General features: G+C 44.0%; 5 protein-coding genes and 1 non-coding gene across 6 annotated transcripts; 2 read left to right on the forward strand and 4 right to left on the reverse strand.

Annotated features, from left to right (window-relative positions):
• Positions 1 to 609: 609 nt before the first annotated feature.
• Positions 610 to 1890, reverse strand: PUMCH_001903 (uncharacterized protein; the record flags this gene model as incomplete). Its single annotated transcript, XM_063020937.1, has 1 exon — positions 610 to 1890. One exon carries the CDS (start codon positions 1888 to 1890, stop codon positions 610 to 612), a length of 1281 nt encoding a protein of 426 aa, XP_062877007.1.
• Positions 1891 to 6756: 4866 nt separating this feature from the next.
• PUMCH_001904 (uncharacterized protein) lies at positions 6757 to 9240 on the forward strand (the record flags this gene model as incomplete). Its single annotated transcript, XM_063020938.1, has 1 exon — positions 6757 to 9240. The coding sequence occupies one exon, from the start codon at positions 6757 to 6759 to the stop codon at positions 9238 to 9240; it is 2484 nt and encodes an 827-aa protein (XP_062877008.1).
• Positions 9241 to 9302: 62 nt separating this feature from the next.
• PUMCH_001905 (uncharacterized protein) lies at positions 9303 to 10454 on the reverse strand (the record flags this gene model as incomplete). The annotated part of the gene is made up of 1 exon (XM_063020939.1): positions 9303 to 10454. The coding sequence occupies one exon, from the start codon at positions 10452 to 10454 to the stop codon at positions 9303 to 9305; it is 1152 nt and encodes a 383-aa protein (XP_062877009.1).
• A 158-nt stretch (positions 10455 to 10612) lies between these two features.
• On the reverse strand, positions 10613 to 12883 carry PUMCH_001906 (uncharacterized protein; the record flags this gene model as incomplete). Its single annotated transcript, XM_063020940.1, has 1 exon — positions 10613 to 12883. One exon carries the CDS (start codon positions 12881 to 12883, stop codon positions 10613 to 10615), a length of 2271 nt encoding a protein of 756 aa, XP_062877010.1.
• A 532-nt stretch (positions 12884 to 13415) lies between these two features.
• On the forward strand, positions 13416 to 13486 carry PUMCH_001907. The gene has a single exon. It is a non-coding gene; the product is annotated as a tRNA-Gln (tRNA).
• A 187-nt stretch (positions 13487 to 13673) lies between these two features.
• On the reverse strand, positions 13674 to 16226 carry PUMCH_001908 (uncharacterized protein; the record flags this gene model as incomplete). The annotated part of the gene is made up of 1 exon (XM_063020941.1): positions 13674 to 16226. One exon carries the CDS (start codon positions 16224 to 16226, stop codon positions 13674 to 13676), a length of 2553 nt encoding a protein of 850 aa, XP_062877011.1.
• Between the last annotated feature and the right edge of the window lie 408 nt (positions 16227 to 16634).

Consider the following 16634-nt stretch of genomic DNA (forward strand, 5'->3'; position numbering starts at 1 on the left):
ATTTGAATTGACTAAGGACAATACGTATTCATTATTGTGTATTTATCTTATTCGTTCTTCTCTTCATATCTAGGTTACATCTTTCACAGAATCACCGCCTTAGATGCAGTTCGGCCCAATCTGAATTTCAGTTCCACCAGATATTCACTTTTGAAGTAGCTAATCGAGACAAATCTTTTGCCATGAATCAAATTGAATATTTAGATTGACAACATTTTTGGTCAGTTGTTGTTCAGGAATGATAGGTGAGGAGCGCCCATCAGATTTTCTTCATGACATGAAGAAGAATTTACTCAACATTAAGTGCCAAACGTGAATTTTTGAGACGAAATATACAAATTTTGAAAGATTTATTGGTTTGAATTATAGAACGGACGCCCTTTTTGCAGCAGAGCTATCTAACTCCACTTTCGCACAGAACCAAATACTAATTCGAAGGTGTCAAATACCGAGTGATTAATAACTTGAGATGAAGCCATCACATTCATGCCTTCAACATTGGTAATACCGGCACTCTTGGATTTGACCTCGAAAAACTCGTTCGACCTGAAAACAATCTACAGAATACTAACAAAACAAGCTTTGTTTCTATGTACAAGCTAAAGTCGATTACTCGATGATTCTGGTCACCATACCGGTACCGACAGTCTTACCACCCTCTCTAAGGTTGAAACGTTGGTTGAGCTCAACTGGGGTCTTCTTGACCAACTCAATCTCCATCTCAACGTTGTCACCCGGGGAAACCATGGCAGAGTGGTCAGCACCATCTGGGAATCTCATGGTACCAGTAACATCGGTAGTTCTGAAGAACAATTGAGGCTTGTAGTTCTCACCGAATGGAGAGTGACGACCACCCTCATCCTTGGACAAAATGTAAACAGAAGCCAAAAGTTTCTTGTGCGAGGTGACGGTACCTGGCTTGGCCATGACCATACCACGGTGGACCTCGTCTCTCTTGACACCTCTCAACAAAATACCAGCGTTGTCACCGGCAACAGCGGCGTCCAACTCCTTCTTGAACATCTCAATACCAGTGACGGTGGTCTTGAATGGCTTCTCGAAGTCACCAACAATCTCGATCTCCTCACCCTTCTTCAAGGCACCTCTCTCGACTCTACCAGTGACAACAGTACCTCTACCAGAGATGGAAAAAACACTCTCAACAGGCATCAAGAATGGCTGCTCCAAGTCTCTGACAGGGGTAGGAATGTACTCATCAACAGCGTCCAACAACTTCATGATGGCTTGCTCACCGATCTCTGGCTCTCTGCCCTCCAAGGCGCACAAAGCAGAACCCATGATGACAGGAGTCTCATCACCGTCGAAGCCGTACTCAGACAACAATTCACGCATTTCCATCTCGACCAATTCCAACATCTCAGGGTCGTCAATGGTGTCGACCTTGTTCACGAAAACAACCAACTGTTGCACACCAACCTGTCTGGCCAACAACAAGTGCTCTCTGGTTTGAGGCATCTGACCGTCAGTAGCAGCAACGACAATGATGGCACCGTCCATTTGGGCGGCACCGGTAATCATGTTCTTAATGTAATCAGCGTGACCAGGACAGTCAACGTGGGCGTAATGTCTGTTCTTGGTCTCGTACTCAACGTGGGCGGTGGAGATGGTGATACCACGAGCTCTCTCTTCTGGAGCCTTGTCGATGGAACCGTAGTCCAAGAAGTTGGCACCACCTTGGCCAGCAAGGACCTTGGTGATGGCAGCAGTCAAGGTGGTTTTACCGTGGTCAACGTGACCGATGGTACCGACGTTGACGTGGGGCTTGGAACGGTCGAAGGAGGCGTAGCCTCTGACCACAGAGCGGAAAGAGAGGGGAAGCGCACGGCCAACACGGAGGGTGGCGATACGTCCAACAAGCTTGTTCATCATTTCTGGAGTATGGAGATAATTTTTCACCACCTGGAACAATTTCGCGGGTAGGGGTGTATCTGATTCGCACACTTCCTGGTGGACGCACGTCTTGCCTGGAAGGGAACATGGTGCATTTTCATAGTGATGGAGGTAGAGACTAATTTTAAATTGGCTTTCAAAGGAAATGAAAGGACCTGTATTATGAGATTTTATAATTTACATCAGTTGGCAACATTTGAAGAGGTGAAATAGACTCGCGGCATCTCATGGTGTATCTGCGACTTGGCTGCAAATTTGTAACTGCAAGTACCAACGGCAAGGATCAAACTGGAATTTTATTTATGGAACCAATGTAGGCCGAGAGAATCAGTCATTGAATTTTAGGCCAGTCACAAAGATCAGATCCGCCTTTGGAAAGACATTTCAACTGCTACATTCCAACTAAAGTAGTACAGAACTTCCTAAATCCAACGAGTCTGCCCGAACAAGATTTCGAATTAATGTGTCATTTATAATTCTTGAGGAATTCTCTACTATTTCATGAGATGATCTGTCTTTCGGATAGCTGTTGACAGTGATTGAATGCACAGTGTGAGTTTGGTCACTTTCACCACTCATGAAACATCCCTATGTGTATTCTCCTCCACTATACTTTCGACCATGGCATCTTCGATTGCTTTGTAGTCCGTATAGTACTCGTAGTAAATACAAAGGATCAACAATGTGCCCTGCAACATTGCCGCAACGAAATACGAAATCCAAGAACTCCAGTGGTTATTCTTTGCGAACATCAATGACAATGCAAAGACAAATCCACCAGGGGTCTGAATGCACATCATGCCAATGGACAATGTTCCGGGATGTTTGAGCCGGTAAGTCTCTAATATCTGCGGAACATACTTGATGATCGTCAAAGCAGTGGACATCAAACCATTGAATTGCGCCAAAAGAAGAAGAACCAGTCTTGTCGAAACAAACGCAACTACGATCTGTATAATAGAGATGATGCCATGTGCTACCACTATCTTTGCAACCCTAACTATCCTCACGTATTCGTCTTTATCTTGCTTCACAGAATTGCGAGTCCACAAGATAACAAACACAAGAATCAAAATTGCACATACACTTTGAAGGCCGATTTGAAAAAGACTAATCTGAGAGTTTAAGCAATTGAACAACGTCAATGCACCTATACGGCAACAGTAGCGTGCCCGCGAGCTGATAAGAATAATGTTTGTGAATGTGAAGATCAGAGAACATGATCCCAAAAGAAGAAAGTTTGTGGAAAGTCCTTCCGAGGTTTCTTTCTGCATGATTCTTCTATACTGAGGTAAGTAACTGATGAAGATGCCGACGGTGATGAGGACCGCTATCGAGAACATCGAGACCGAGGCATCCTCGTACGCTTTACAGAAATTTTCTGGTGCTTTCATTGATATCGAATGCCTTGGCCAGATGTGGTTGTGTTATGTGGGGAGGCAAGTAGATAGAACGCAGCCTACATACAAAGATAGCGAGGCTACTATCAATGGCCCCTGAGATGAAATCAAATAATTTCATGGATTGAACAGATTTATACTTTGATACATATGAATATTTTCATGATTATTAGATTTATATGTTTTCGGAAATTGCCACAGCCCCCTCCATGCTTCTATGAATTAGATTAGCAAGAAGCATGCAAGAGTCGTAGCTCATTGGAACTATGATATCGTTAGCTCAACTAATGTTGGATTTTAACAGGAACTTTCAATGGCAATACATCACCATTGCCCATCTTCAATTCGATAAGCGCGTAGTAGAAACGGGCCACAATGCAACTTTCAAATGAAGGCACAAGACCCAAGCTACCACGCATATTCTCAGGAAGTTGCTTGGAGGTGTCTTTCGCAGCAAGTGAGCTAATATCAACTAGCACTTTGAACAGATTATGACAAGTTTCGCTTTGGTCGTAATTACTCCATTTGGGAAGGCCGCCAGTATATTCTGCGCTTATCTTGAGACAGTCGTTCTTAACATGAAGATTTGCAAGACACTTTACATCCATCATGAGCTGTTGATCAATATCTAACTTTGTGTGTCCGTGTTTTGCAATTAACTTGCTGAGTTCTTGTAAGTACTTTTGGAATTTTTCAACGACATTTTTCTCAAATTCATCTTTCAACATAAGTGAATTATTGAACTTCATTTTCTGGGACAATTCAACTGGTATTGGATACTTGTTTGATCTGACAGTGCATGCCACTATTTTGGCACTCACACCTTTGATCTCAGGGGGACGCGAGTTTCTAGGATCCTCTTTGCATTTGTATTCCATTGAGATCGGTAAAATGAACTGAGTCTTATTCTTGTTTGATGATGAGCTGACAGATGCAAACTTGACAGGACTCTTGTACAGAAGGATTTTCTCTTCTCTGCTAAATAAGGCACGAACCATACCCACAACCTTAGGATTTTGAGTCAATGACTTTTTCTTATATGGCATAAGGACCTCGAAGTTATTACTCGAAGGAGTGTTGAACAATCCCTTGTCACCGTAAACTTGCTTGGCAGTGGAAGATCTTCTCGTTGGTGCAATAGATAAGCCATTATCTAATTTGTGACCGCGTGAGATAATTCTTTCAACTGTCGAGCAAAAACTCTCAAATCTTCTTTCCATAAGTGTATCATCGTCTTGCACAAAATTCATTTCTTTTGGTACCACTCTCAATGAAGAACCTGCCTCCTTGACAATTATAAACTCGTCAGAACCAGGCAGGCCAGCCTTTTGATACGCAGACCGCTTTGCAACAAGACGAGTCTCAACACAATAATTAATAGAAGTATCTGGAAAACTGAAGTCTCTCACTAAAGGAGTCATTGGCGGTTTCCTAGAAACATGCTCGGAGGAGGAATTTTCGCTAGGATGCATGTAGGGCCCTGGCGAGTGACCGGACTTCTTGGGGGTCAAATGGCCGTCTCTTTGTTGTCTGAGTCTTTGCAAAAAAGTCATTCTGTCCAAACCAAGAGTCGGGAGAAGTTGGCAATGGCTGGGAATTTGATGAGATTCACAAGCACAATCCAAAAGACAATCGGGCACCGTGAAATTGAAAAACCTTTTATACTTCACACCCGGCTCCAAAGCTTTGACACTAAATTGAAGATGAGTTCCGTCACGGGGATCGATTTTGTTGTCTACGCGATCAAAGTAGGCAGGTGTCCAAGACGCCGAGTAGTCGAACATGTTGAGGAACTTGTAAAACACGACAGGCTTCAGCTTCGAGTCACTTTCCACAATGTTGACCGATACTCTACCTTCAAAAACTACCAGAAACATATCAAAGGGAACCGGTTTGGGGTTTAAATTCTCGAGGAGAACGTACCCATGGATGCTATCACCCTGCAGAAACTCCTTGTTCAGTGGATCGTACGACGTAGGCTCGCGGCTACAGGAGCCGGGCGTGGCAGTAAAGAAGATCTGCACTTGGATTTTGTCCGCGCGGAGTCTGTCGAAGTCTCCCAAACGAGCAAGTCGATGGGCATTCGCAAGAATACTGTTCTCCCAAGTGCTGAACGAAGGGCCTCTCGTGAGAGGCGGCGGCCGCCCCGGCAGCGGCTGTGGCTCTGCCAATTCTTCGGCGCTGCTGTTGCTGCTAGAAACAGAGCCGGTCGAGGTCATGGGGACGGCAGTATGGGGGAAGTAGCTCCCGGACTCATGGTCAGAGCCCGAAGGGGAGGCAATTTCGTAGGTCGGAGGCTCATACGGAAAATCCTCGGCTTCTGTATCTACATTCTTACAGAAAGTCAGCTCGTAGAGCTGGTATGACGGAAGGATGTTCCAGATGGGGACATCTTCGTAGGCTGGCGACACAAACGGACGGAGTTCCGTGTTGGAATTGGAAGCATTTGCATTCAGAGCCGCGGCAGGGATATTGAGCCGGAAGCCTTTCTTTAACATTTACTCGACGATCAACGGACTGGGATGACAAATTTGAGGGCTCAATTATCGGAAACAGAGAGCGGCGCTTCGTGCGAAGTCGTGGGCAGGGGAGGTGGGAGGGATGGATAGGAGCCCGAGGTCCGGCTCTCTGTATAATTAAGCGGATGCTTGTGCTGCTAGAGCAGTACTTGGTGGGAAGGGGGTATTGAGTATGAGGGGTGAAACTTGATGGGATAGCCGCACCGTATCTGGGAATCCCGCATCAGACAGGCAGGACAGGGCGGATGCCTTGGCCGCTTATCGGCAGTGGGCCTGGATATCCGGATATGGGGTGGGCGGAAGGGTTGATGTTGATTTGGAATTTTTTGTTGTGTTATTTTGGTTTTTGACAAAAATAGCTAATTAGTGGTGAAGTGACATTTTGCAGCTTGACGTTTGATGCGGTGGTTATGAACTACGATGGTTAATTCTTGTCAATGAGATGAGATGGAGCCTCGGTGCGAAGAGTGTCGCATATATTGGAATTAATATAAGGATTGACTGGAAATAAAAGAAAAAAAAAATATTGAAGATGGGGAGTCTCATTTCATGCGATTGTGAGCCTTGGTTTAGTGTCAGTGGGTACTCATACTAAGAGTTACCTCCAACAAAAACGACTCGGCAAGTAATTACTCTACTTTTGATCTATTCAAAATTGCAATTTGGCGATTTTTTCAAGTTTTAAATTTCGTCACGATAGACTTAAAGTCTCTCACAGTGAGCTTTTGACTTTCCTAAAGTGGAAGAAAGTACGTACTTCCCAATAAGAACAACAAAAAACATATCCTCTTCCAAAACAATCCAGCTTCTAAAAACAAGATCGCAAAATTCTAGGATTTTCCCACTGCAATTTTTTTTCCCAGAATTTACTCCTTCATCGAATCACTTATACTGAGGATTCTCTGCCTACTCCATACATACTGGCCATGAGTCTACAGCACTGGGCAATAGAGGCGGTTCTGCGTCACAAAACAAAGCCGACTGTTCCCGGCTCGTCTCACCATATACTCCTGGAGCTACAGACTAATTTGGTAGTCGCTCGCGACGGCGTTTTGACGTTCAACCTGCTGCTTGATTCATGTACCTCCAGCCTCAACTCTATCATTGATCTTATAAATAACAAAGATGCTAGCGTGATTTCGAAGATATCCCAGCTCAATACTTTGAAGAGTCTACCGGAATTCGAAGACTCCTTTTCGCGCAATTCGTCCTCTCTATCTAGAAGTCGGCAGACCACCGAAGAACCAATACGAATGGAACTCGCGTTGGAGCAAAGCGAAAAACGATTTCAATTTTCCAAGGATACACCGCACGAAAAGCAGCAAAATGAGTCAATTGCAAGCGGGAAGATGCCCGCGGAGCCTTTGGAGAAAACGCTGGCTGATATTCTTAACTCAATCAATTTACAAGATGATGATTCTTCTAGGTCGTCACATGTGGAGGAACCCAATCTAGATTCTAGAGCTGTAGACATGAGTGCTTCCAGATTGGAGGTCGTTCATGAGCATGGCCTGGTGACAAAGCCTACACCAAAGATCGATGTAAACAGAGAAAAACGAGCTCTGGCCAATATTGCCAAGTCGTTCCGCTTCCAGTCTAGCCCAAAACCGACCAGTACTGTAGACATTGGTCGTGAGTCTCCCCGTGCAATTGATGGGTTGAAAGCTCTTACAGAAAATGCACCGCAATCCCTCAAGAGAACAGATCAGGATTCATCTGAGGCTGGCCTCTCACCTGTTCAACTAATTTCGGCGTTAGCACCGACTACATCGCCAAACGCAAACTTGTCATTTATTCCAATCACTAAAACTATCAACCCTAAAGGGCCTGGCGCTTTTGTTGATAGGGTCAACAATCAAAGTTCTGATACCGAGCCAGATCTTTCTTTCAAAGCCATTAGCACTGCAATTCGAAAAAGTTTTGCGGGTAATCAATCTATGGCACACAATCCGCAAAGTACCATTGTGTACAAATCTGATAGGGATATTGTCGCCAACGGGTCTCGTTCACTTCCCTCCGAAAAGCTTCGCGTGAAGAATGAAATAAGCAGTGTGGTCTTGCATTCTAATGATGTGCTGCGGCGTACAATTGAAACCTCCAAAAGAACCTCTGTTTTTGTATCTTTGCCCGATAGAGAGCCCATAAGTTTCCGAAACACTGCTCGTAAATCTATTACGGTAAAGAAGGAACACTCTGCTTCTAGTTCAGTGAGTCCTTCAAATAAATCTAATGGCCAGATGGAATCACACTCCACCCAGGAAAAATTGAAGTCGACCGAACTAAGCGAGGCCAAGACTCTTACTGTTTTTTCCAAAAATCTTCGTTCGAGAACTAACAATACATCTCCTTTATCAACTGGAAAGAAATTCTCCTCCAAAGAAAATGATCGAAGTGGGATTCTGATAGGTAAACCGAAAAGTCGAACAACCACCAATGGGTCTCCTAGAAGAGTCGAGCTACCTCCTTTGCGTAGAAATATCGATCTGAACGTGTCTCCTTCAAAGAGAGGCTCTCCTGAGGCCCTGAAAAACTCGCCTCCTAAAAAGGCTAGCAAATCGCCAGTCGTTGTTGAAACTCACAGGCGCTTGAGAGACTATGCTCCCACGAGAAAAACCCCAACTACGAGTCCCCGCCGACCTCCAATGAAATTGCCAGAAAAGCCTCGCGAGATAACAACCATTCGTTCAAAATCCTCAAGTATTAATAAGTTCTTGGTGACTAAACTCAACCCCAAGAATCCGCCGACTTTTGTACCGCCTAAAGTATCAGAGCAAAAGCAATCTCCCCCAGAAACAAGTAGCCGGTCTACTTTTAGCAACATACCTGATCTACAACGAAGCCCTACAGAGAAATTCAAGACATCCCTGGTAAAACGATCTGGAGTAACTTCCCCATTAAATGGCGTGGAACTTGTGAGCAAGTCGTACGAGCAAACTAAAACGGATAGATCGCCTAGATCATTAGAACAAAACCGTGAAGTCAAAGCTAAGACTCCGTTAGAAAACAGAATGTCTAAAGTTGTACCAAGGAGGAGAGCAATTGGCAATGCAATCCCATTACCAGAAGCAGCAAGAGGGAAATTTGTAAGGGACCGTCCGAGAGAACGAGCATTAACGCTGGTTCAAAAGACCCCACAGCGGACAAAAACTCACAAGTTGTACTCGTCTTCCAAATCCGCTGTTAAATCCAGCCCTGTTTTGACGACAGATGGACTTCCGGATATTCCATCGGATGATGAAGTTTTGCGAAAGACGAAATACATAAAAAGCTGGGCCGAAACCCCAGAAATCATACGCACTCTTAACGAGAATCCGCCACAGGATCCTCGAGCTATTTTTGGAGAGTTTCCCGTCTTGAATATTAATGAAGTCTTCAGCTCTGTCACCCCCTCAAAAGGTGTTGACAAATGAAGAGTTGGTGATTGCAAGATAAAATGCTTTCTGTCTATAATTATATATTGTTTAATCAAAATCTATGCTCTCTTAGAAAGAGCTTCCTCTTTATTCCATTTTTGTACCCAGTCCTCGAACTCCTCCTTTGGCACCACGTACAACCTCAAGCCATTATCGAAGAGTGGTGCTTTGACTTTTTCTGCCATCAAGGCAGAATTAATGGCTGCTTTTTTGCCAATCTTGACCAAACCACCAGAGGATGTTTCCAAATAGCATTGAAGCGACTTGAGGTTGAAGTTTTTACGCTTAGGGTCTGCAAACCACTCTTTTGGTCTATCAAGAAGCATTCTCAAAAGATCTGCTGGTTCTGTGAGTTCGCCCACTTCAGCGACATAATCGAATTCATCAATAGTTGGATACAAGATCATGGCTGGGAAAACGAGCTGGGACTCGACATCCATTGGGTCCTCGAGTTTGAGCACAGCTCCATCGAGGAACTCTGTAGGTCTGAGGGAGTGAATCACCTCGATTCCGCGAAGTTTGATTGCCAGCGAGAGATTTTGCTCTATGAGTTTTTTCTCGTCAGCAAGTCTCTTTTTCTTCTTGCTTTGCTCCTCGATTAGAAGCTCCTTTTTCTCCACTTCTGCTAGGGTATCTCTGATAGGTTTGTTTTCGGCATCTTTACTTAATCCGTACTCGAGTATCTTACGCGCCTCTTCCAATCGGTCAACTGCTAAAAATGCCTGCCCTGCGCGGAAGCATGCCTTGACATTCAGCTCATCGATTTGCATGGCACGTTTGCAGTCTTCAATACAGCGTCTGTAGTTTTTGAGTTTCAAGTTACAAGCGGCACGATTAAGATAAAGCGCTACTGTGAGGGCATCAAGGCCAGCGTCTACATCTAGACCTTGAGTATAGTACTGAAGTGCATCTTGCCACTGCCCTGCCTTGAAACATTCATTGCCTTGGTTCTTGAAGTTTGTTGCAATTTCCTCCGGGGGACCTTCATAAGCCAAACTCTTCAACGCTTCTAACTGGACATTTTCTCCGCCCTCACCATCTGTTTCATCGAGTTTGTTCATGAAGAAAGGCATCCTGTTGAACTCATCAATGATCTCATCAGTTGACTTTTGAGCATAGACCGCAAGCTGCGGTGGCAATTCTGGCTCCCCTGGTTTGGGTATATACCTTTTACTTTCCCATGCCGACACGGTATCACCAGGTTGATTCATTGTTTTGGTTGTTGAATCGTGTTGAACTGGCGATGATCATCGCGCACTATGAGATTATGTGGGGGAGGTACAGATACGAACTACAGGACAATGAAATATTCGGCGAGCCAACTATTGAGTATTTCTATTAAGTTAATGAGAATCGCGCTTGCGATGATTTATCCGTTGATGGATATAGGCACATGGAGTATTTGTGTTACACCATGTCTGTACTTGATTGTAAGTCTTAGGTAGTAGATGCGAGACATAAAGCACATTTGAAAACTAGGCACAAGGCACATGTGGTCGAAGCCATTCTTTGGGTCATTGTCCGTAAAGCCCTTCGATTTGCAGTCTCGTAAGTCTATTTCAACCTCAAGTTTCTTAGAATGAATGTCGAAGTTCTTGTTGACAGGTGACTCTGCCACTTCATAGTTCAATGACAGCAAGTCGTTACATTGCTTGAGAGAGCCCGATTCATTATCGAAGACAGTAACGCTTGACATTGCTACGGTAATCCGCTTCATTTGAAGGGATGCCAAACTCTTAATATCCTTGAAAAGCTTGGTTTCCACACGAAATGCAGAATCATCGAACCCAATCTTTTTCATGAGAGATATGAGTGAGCCGTACAATGTTTGAAATGGTTTGATTACCTTTGTTTCAAATGAGTTAAGCTCCTCAGGCTTCTTGAAGCCCATATCGTCAATGATCTCGTCATCAAAGCACATTTCGTGATTGAATTCGATAGGAATCTCGTGTTTTCGCGAGCTAATGGTCAAAACTACCAATTCAGAGCTGATCTCTTTAATTCTTGGCATGGAATGACCACTCTTGTTCTTTTCACAGACGTATGAGTATTCGATGGGCACCCGAATTGTAGACTTGTAGCCTTGAAATGGGTTTCTAAATTCTGGCGGTGGAATGTATGGAAAATCGTAGGTGGCCTGCGGAGTCGAAATGTATATGGTACCTGCTCCTTTAATGGCGCCAGTGAGACTCTTTTTCTTATACAGACTTACGTGTCTGAAAAAGCGCTCGCCCTCTTTCTTGGGAGTCTTATCAGCACGAGATGGAGCAACATATAGATGACGAAATTTGTCATTGATCAGCGAAAGCGATGTACGTGAACTATTGGCATGCAAAGGAATGAATGATGAAAGAGTGCCCGCACCCTCATTCTTCAAGCCTTCAGCCACCAATTGACCTTGTTCGATCTTTGAAGTTGCCTGGTGGAGGAGATCTTTGAAGTTTGCGTTGACCTCATAATTATGGCTGGTGGTGTATAGTTGAGAGATTGTGTAGGGTATCACGCGAATAGGCATACTGGATTCGGCAGCAAGAACATAACGATCGTTTTTAGACTTGATGCCATATTGAGAAGCCCTTCCAATCACTCTAGCAGAGACAGAATACCCTATGAAAGATCCAACTTGAGTGAAGTCTTTGAATGAAAAGTTGGTCTGGTGATATTTGTTCGAACCATTTAAATTATAGGCATTTCCAAGGGATGGTGGTACACGACAATGAATGTCAAGACTATGGAAATCGCAACAGTCGTCAAGAAGTCTCTCAGGAATTCGGAAAGAAAAAAATCGCTTGTACGTGACTCCAGGCATGAACATTCTTTTCACATCAATGGACAAAAGAGTGCCATCCTGCGGGTCAGTCTCGCCTTCACACCAATCGTGTGGGTCACCACTATCTGTGACTAAACGATCAATGTTAGCGTATGACCAGGATGCAAATAGATCTAACATATTGAGAAACTTGAACACAACTGGATTCGGGACTTTATCCTTCAAATCTACCGGTAGAGGTTTTACACAAAGAATACCTTCGAAAGCGACATAGACCATATCAAACGGTATTGGCTTCGAGAAAGTGTTTTTGATAGTCACATAGCCATGGAAATAATCTCCTTGGCGGTGTTCAGCCTGCGCTACATCAATGATATCTGGTCTCACGCCGGCTTGACACACTGATTGTGTGAACACCAAGTTTACCTCGAGATTCTGTGCCAATTCATTCTTCTCCTCGCTGAGATTATCAAGATTATGAACATTTGCAAGAATTGTCTTGTCCCAAAAATCTGCCGACTTCTGATTGAATACATCCTCTGTTTCTGCCTCTCCTTCTCCTGCTTCCTCTTCTTCTCCAGCCACTAATCCACGCTGCGCCTGCTCGATGGCAGCAGCAAGGTTGACAGCCGGTGCCCCTTCTGCTCGAGATGCAACTGGTGTGAGTCCTGCTGAATTCAAAGGCGAAAGCTCATATCGAGGAGGGTCTTCTTTGAAGCTCTCTTCGTTTGGAACTAGCTTCTTGGAAACAGTCGATTGGAACATATGGTAAGATGGCAAGATGGTGTTTATGAGGTCATCGCCATTTTGGCTCCGCGCTGATGCCAAGGGCGAAAGCTCATTGCTAGATTTACTTTGGTCGCTATCCATCTGAAGATTCCGGTGCAACGTGTGTGTTGAATTATATGCAAATCGGACTTGGTTGAACAAATCACAGTGGATAGTTAAAATCTGAATAAATTAATATCCAAAGAAAGGTATACGAGCGTGTTTCAATAGTGGTCAATGATATCAGTTCAGGTTGTAAGTAGATGCAAAATTGGTCTCAGGAGGGTGCAGTACGAAACGGTGATGGTGCGGCTATAAGCGCTGGAAAAAGGAATTCCAAAAGGGGACAACAAATGGACGAAAAAGGCACAGGGACATTTTTAGATGTTGTATATGATGTTGAGTACCCACTCCATTGTATTTTATGATACTTGGACCAAATTTGGTTCAATTTCTCTGTACTTGTTCGAATTTGAAATTGTCTAAATAGGTCTCATAACAACAACAAGTTATCACTCTTGTATTGTTTGATATGCTTATTTATCGAGAAATTGAAGATTCTTTTTAAAAGGCAAGGTGGTAGCAGTTAAGTTGGACAATCATGAAAACTGATACTTTTGCAAAATTTTAAGATGGTCTTATAGTGTAGTGGTATCACCTCAGATTCTGATTCTGGTAACCTGGGTTCGAACCCCAGTAGGACCTTTTTTTGGTTCCCGGACCAATTTTTGGTTCCCGGACCAATTTTTTATCCGTTGGATACACAATTATCTTCGTAAGATCTTACCGCTATCGATTTATCTTCCTGTGAATTAACTTCAAGTCGAAAATTATATTAAACTAAATACCTGTGATGAAGAGAAGAAAAAATGAAGCGAGTGCCACTAGAGCCTTATTTCCAACTTGGCAAAGTGTACTTTGCAAATGACTTTTGAAGCTGTCTTCTAACAGTGATCTTTTGAGCACCAACGAAACTGTCAATACTGACCTTGATAGCACGGTTCAAATCGCTTTGACTCACAAAGTCCAGTAGTCTCATTCTCGCAAATGCCTCTGCAATACGGATTATACTCTCCAAGTGACGAACTGTGATCGGGAACGATCCGGTCGAAATCGACTCACGTCTCAAGTCGGCGTAAACCTTTGCCACCTTGTCCATGTCCATTTGTTGCAACTTAGGCAGAACTCTTAGTCTGGCAAAACTGATATACTTAGATAGAAGATCTTGGGGAATTGGCGAAATTTCGCTTTCTCTTTGTTTCGAGCTTTGCGCAATTTTTTCCCGCCTTGTCTGTTGATCATCCATGTCGACATCGTCTGTGATGTCGTCTGTTATAGCCGGATGAGAACGCATGTGGGAGTCGATCACAAAAGATGCCAATCTCTCATCCATTTCAGGATTCACGACATCACGAACGACACATAAAATGTCGAATCTGGACAAAATTGGCTCTGTAAGATTGACATTCTGGGAGAGAGGAATTGTTGAATTATATTTACCACCGATAGGGTTAGCAGCAGCAATGATTGAACAACGGGCTCGCAATGTTGTGACGATACCTGCCTTGGAGATAGATATAGATTGTTGTTCCATGGCCTCGTGAATGGAAGTACGATCCTGGTCATTCATTTTGTCGAACTCATCAATGAGGCATGTACCTTTGTCGGCCAACACGAGAGCACCACCCTCAAGAGTCCATTCTCTAGTGATTGGATCTCTGCGGACAGAAGCGGTTAAACCGACAGCAGATGCACCTTGACCAGTGGCAAAAACTGCTCTGTTGGCTGTTTTCTCGGCATATTTAAGAATTTGAGACTTAGCCGTACCAGGGTCTCCTAGCAAAAGAACGTTGATGTCACCACGAATGGAATGCTTTCCATTGATATCCTTGGCAACACCACCAAAGAGGGAGCATGCCACTGCGGTCTTGATATCTTTGTGTCCATAAATGGAAGGCGCCATAGAAGCAATAATTTTGTCAATGATTCCACGTTCTCTGGAAAGACGACGGAAGTCTTTTTCATCCTCTTCGACCCAAGAAGACTGTCCAGAAGCGCCCGAAAACATAGATGATGCAGATTCTTTCCTCTTGACAGAGTTTGCTTCAAGAATGGTGGCAAAGACCGGGAAACCATTTTTCGCATTAAGGTGGCCATCGTAGTTATTCTTGTAAATTCCAACGATCTCAACGTCTTCACCAGGCTTGGCCACATCAACAAGGTCCGAAAGAAGAATGACCTCTCTGTGTCTTGGTAAACGGCCAGCCGGCACAGAGCCAGGTGCTTCTTGTAGGGTAATTCTCTGGTAGTTTCTGTACAAAGTCTTCTCCGAGTTGAGTTTAAAAGGACCCTTAGCGTGACAATTGGTACAAAAATTAATTTTGACCTCGGAGTTTGAGTCCTGAATGAAGGGTCCTAGAACAACACCACATTTAAGACAATCAAACTTGACGTACTTGAGTTGTGGAAACACACCTGTTCTTCTTGTAACAACACCAGAGACTCTCACAAGCTGATTGAGGTGTTTCTCACGAAGATCACGCAAGGCCAAGTGGTTTGGAAAGTTGGAGATACGCACGTGGATTTCTTGGTGAATTTGCGAATAGTTTGGGTAGTGCAATTCCGTAGCCTCCACGGCAACAATGTCGAAGATTTTAAGCATCTCAGTTGGCGACAATGCCAAGAAAAGAGCCAAAATAGCTTTGGAATCAGCCAAGTGATTATATGACACTTCTAGAGACTCGGAGTTGATTTCACCCAAGGTTCTGATACGGGCACCATAAACAGATCTACCCTTCTCATCGGTATATTCCAAGAGAAACGACTTGAGCTCTCTTGCAATAGATCTCGAAACATTGGGCTGCAAAATCCACTCCGTTATCGAGGGACCCTTGACGTCCGCCAAACTCTCGAGAGAAAGCTCTTGATGGGTCGGATCGACATCGTCCATGAAGTCATCAGGCTCACCCTCGCCCTGATGACGTCTCCGTCTGATTTGTGTGGGCATTCCATCCTGCGTGAATGTGTCGTCATCCATCTCTGGATCATCCATGAAAATCTGGTCTCTGCCCCTGCCCGATTGGTTTGTTGAGGCCAAAATCTCATCTCTACGGTCAAGCTGAGCATCAATGCGCCTTCTAGTGGCTGCATCCATAACCTCGTATGCGTCGTCGTCAATGTTTCCATCGCCCAAGTCGTAAGTATCTTGTTGTGAATTTTCGCGATAGTCATTTTCCATATTGTCCATCAAATCTTCGCCATCCTCTTCGTCCGAGGGGTTCAAGTCTGTGACATCGTTGTGAATTTCTTCTTCCTCTTCATCGACGAAAGGAATGGCCGGTGAACTGGGAGGAAGCTGCGGACTAGACCCAGCGGAAGGTGTTATATCGCCGGAAGACAGGTCGTCGTTGAAGTCATCGGCTTGTCTTTTTCTTGGACTAGACATGTTGTGTTATTCAGATTTGGTATGTATCAGTGCAATGTGATGAAAAAATTGCTTCTATAAGATGCCAAAGAGTTTAATGATTAGGATGGAGAAAGAAGGATGAGTACCAAAAGCGTTCGGGGTACCAAATACGCGTCCTAATGTGGTAAAGTGCATGCGTCTGGCCTGCAGAGGGGCTAAATCGATTCCAGTGACGAAAGAGGAACAAATGAGCATTTGCTAGGATCTGGGGATTTTTGGAAATCAATTATGGAGAAAAAATGTTTTGATTGAAACGGTTTCAGCAATTTGGTTAAATTTGGTGGATTGTGCCTTAGATTTGGATGATCAAATCAAGTTCACCACGGTATACCAGCTTTGATCTGTGTCCAGCACGTTCCTTCTAGAGAAATGTCAATTTTTATCGAT

The sequence above is a fragment of the Australozyma saopauloensis genome, chromosome 2 (assembly GCF_035610405.1).
Source record: "Australozyma saopauloensis chromosome 2, complete sequence".
Classification (NCBI taxonomy): Eukaryota; Fungi; Ascomycota; class Pichiomycetes; order Serinales; family Metschnikowiaceae; genus Australozyma; species Australozyma saopauloensis.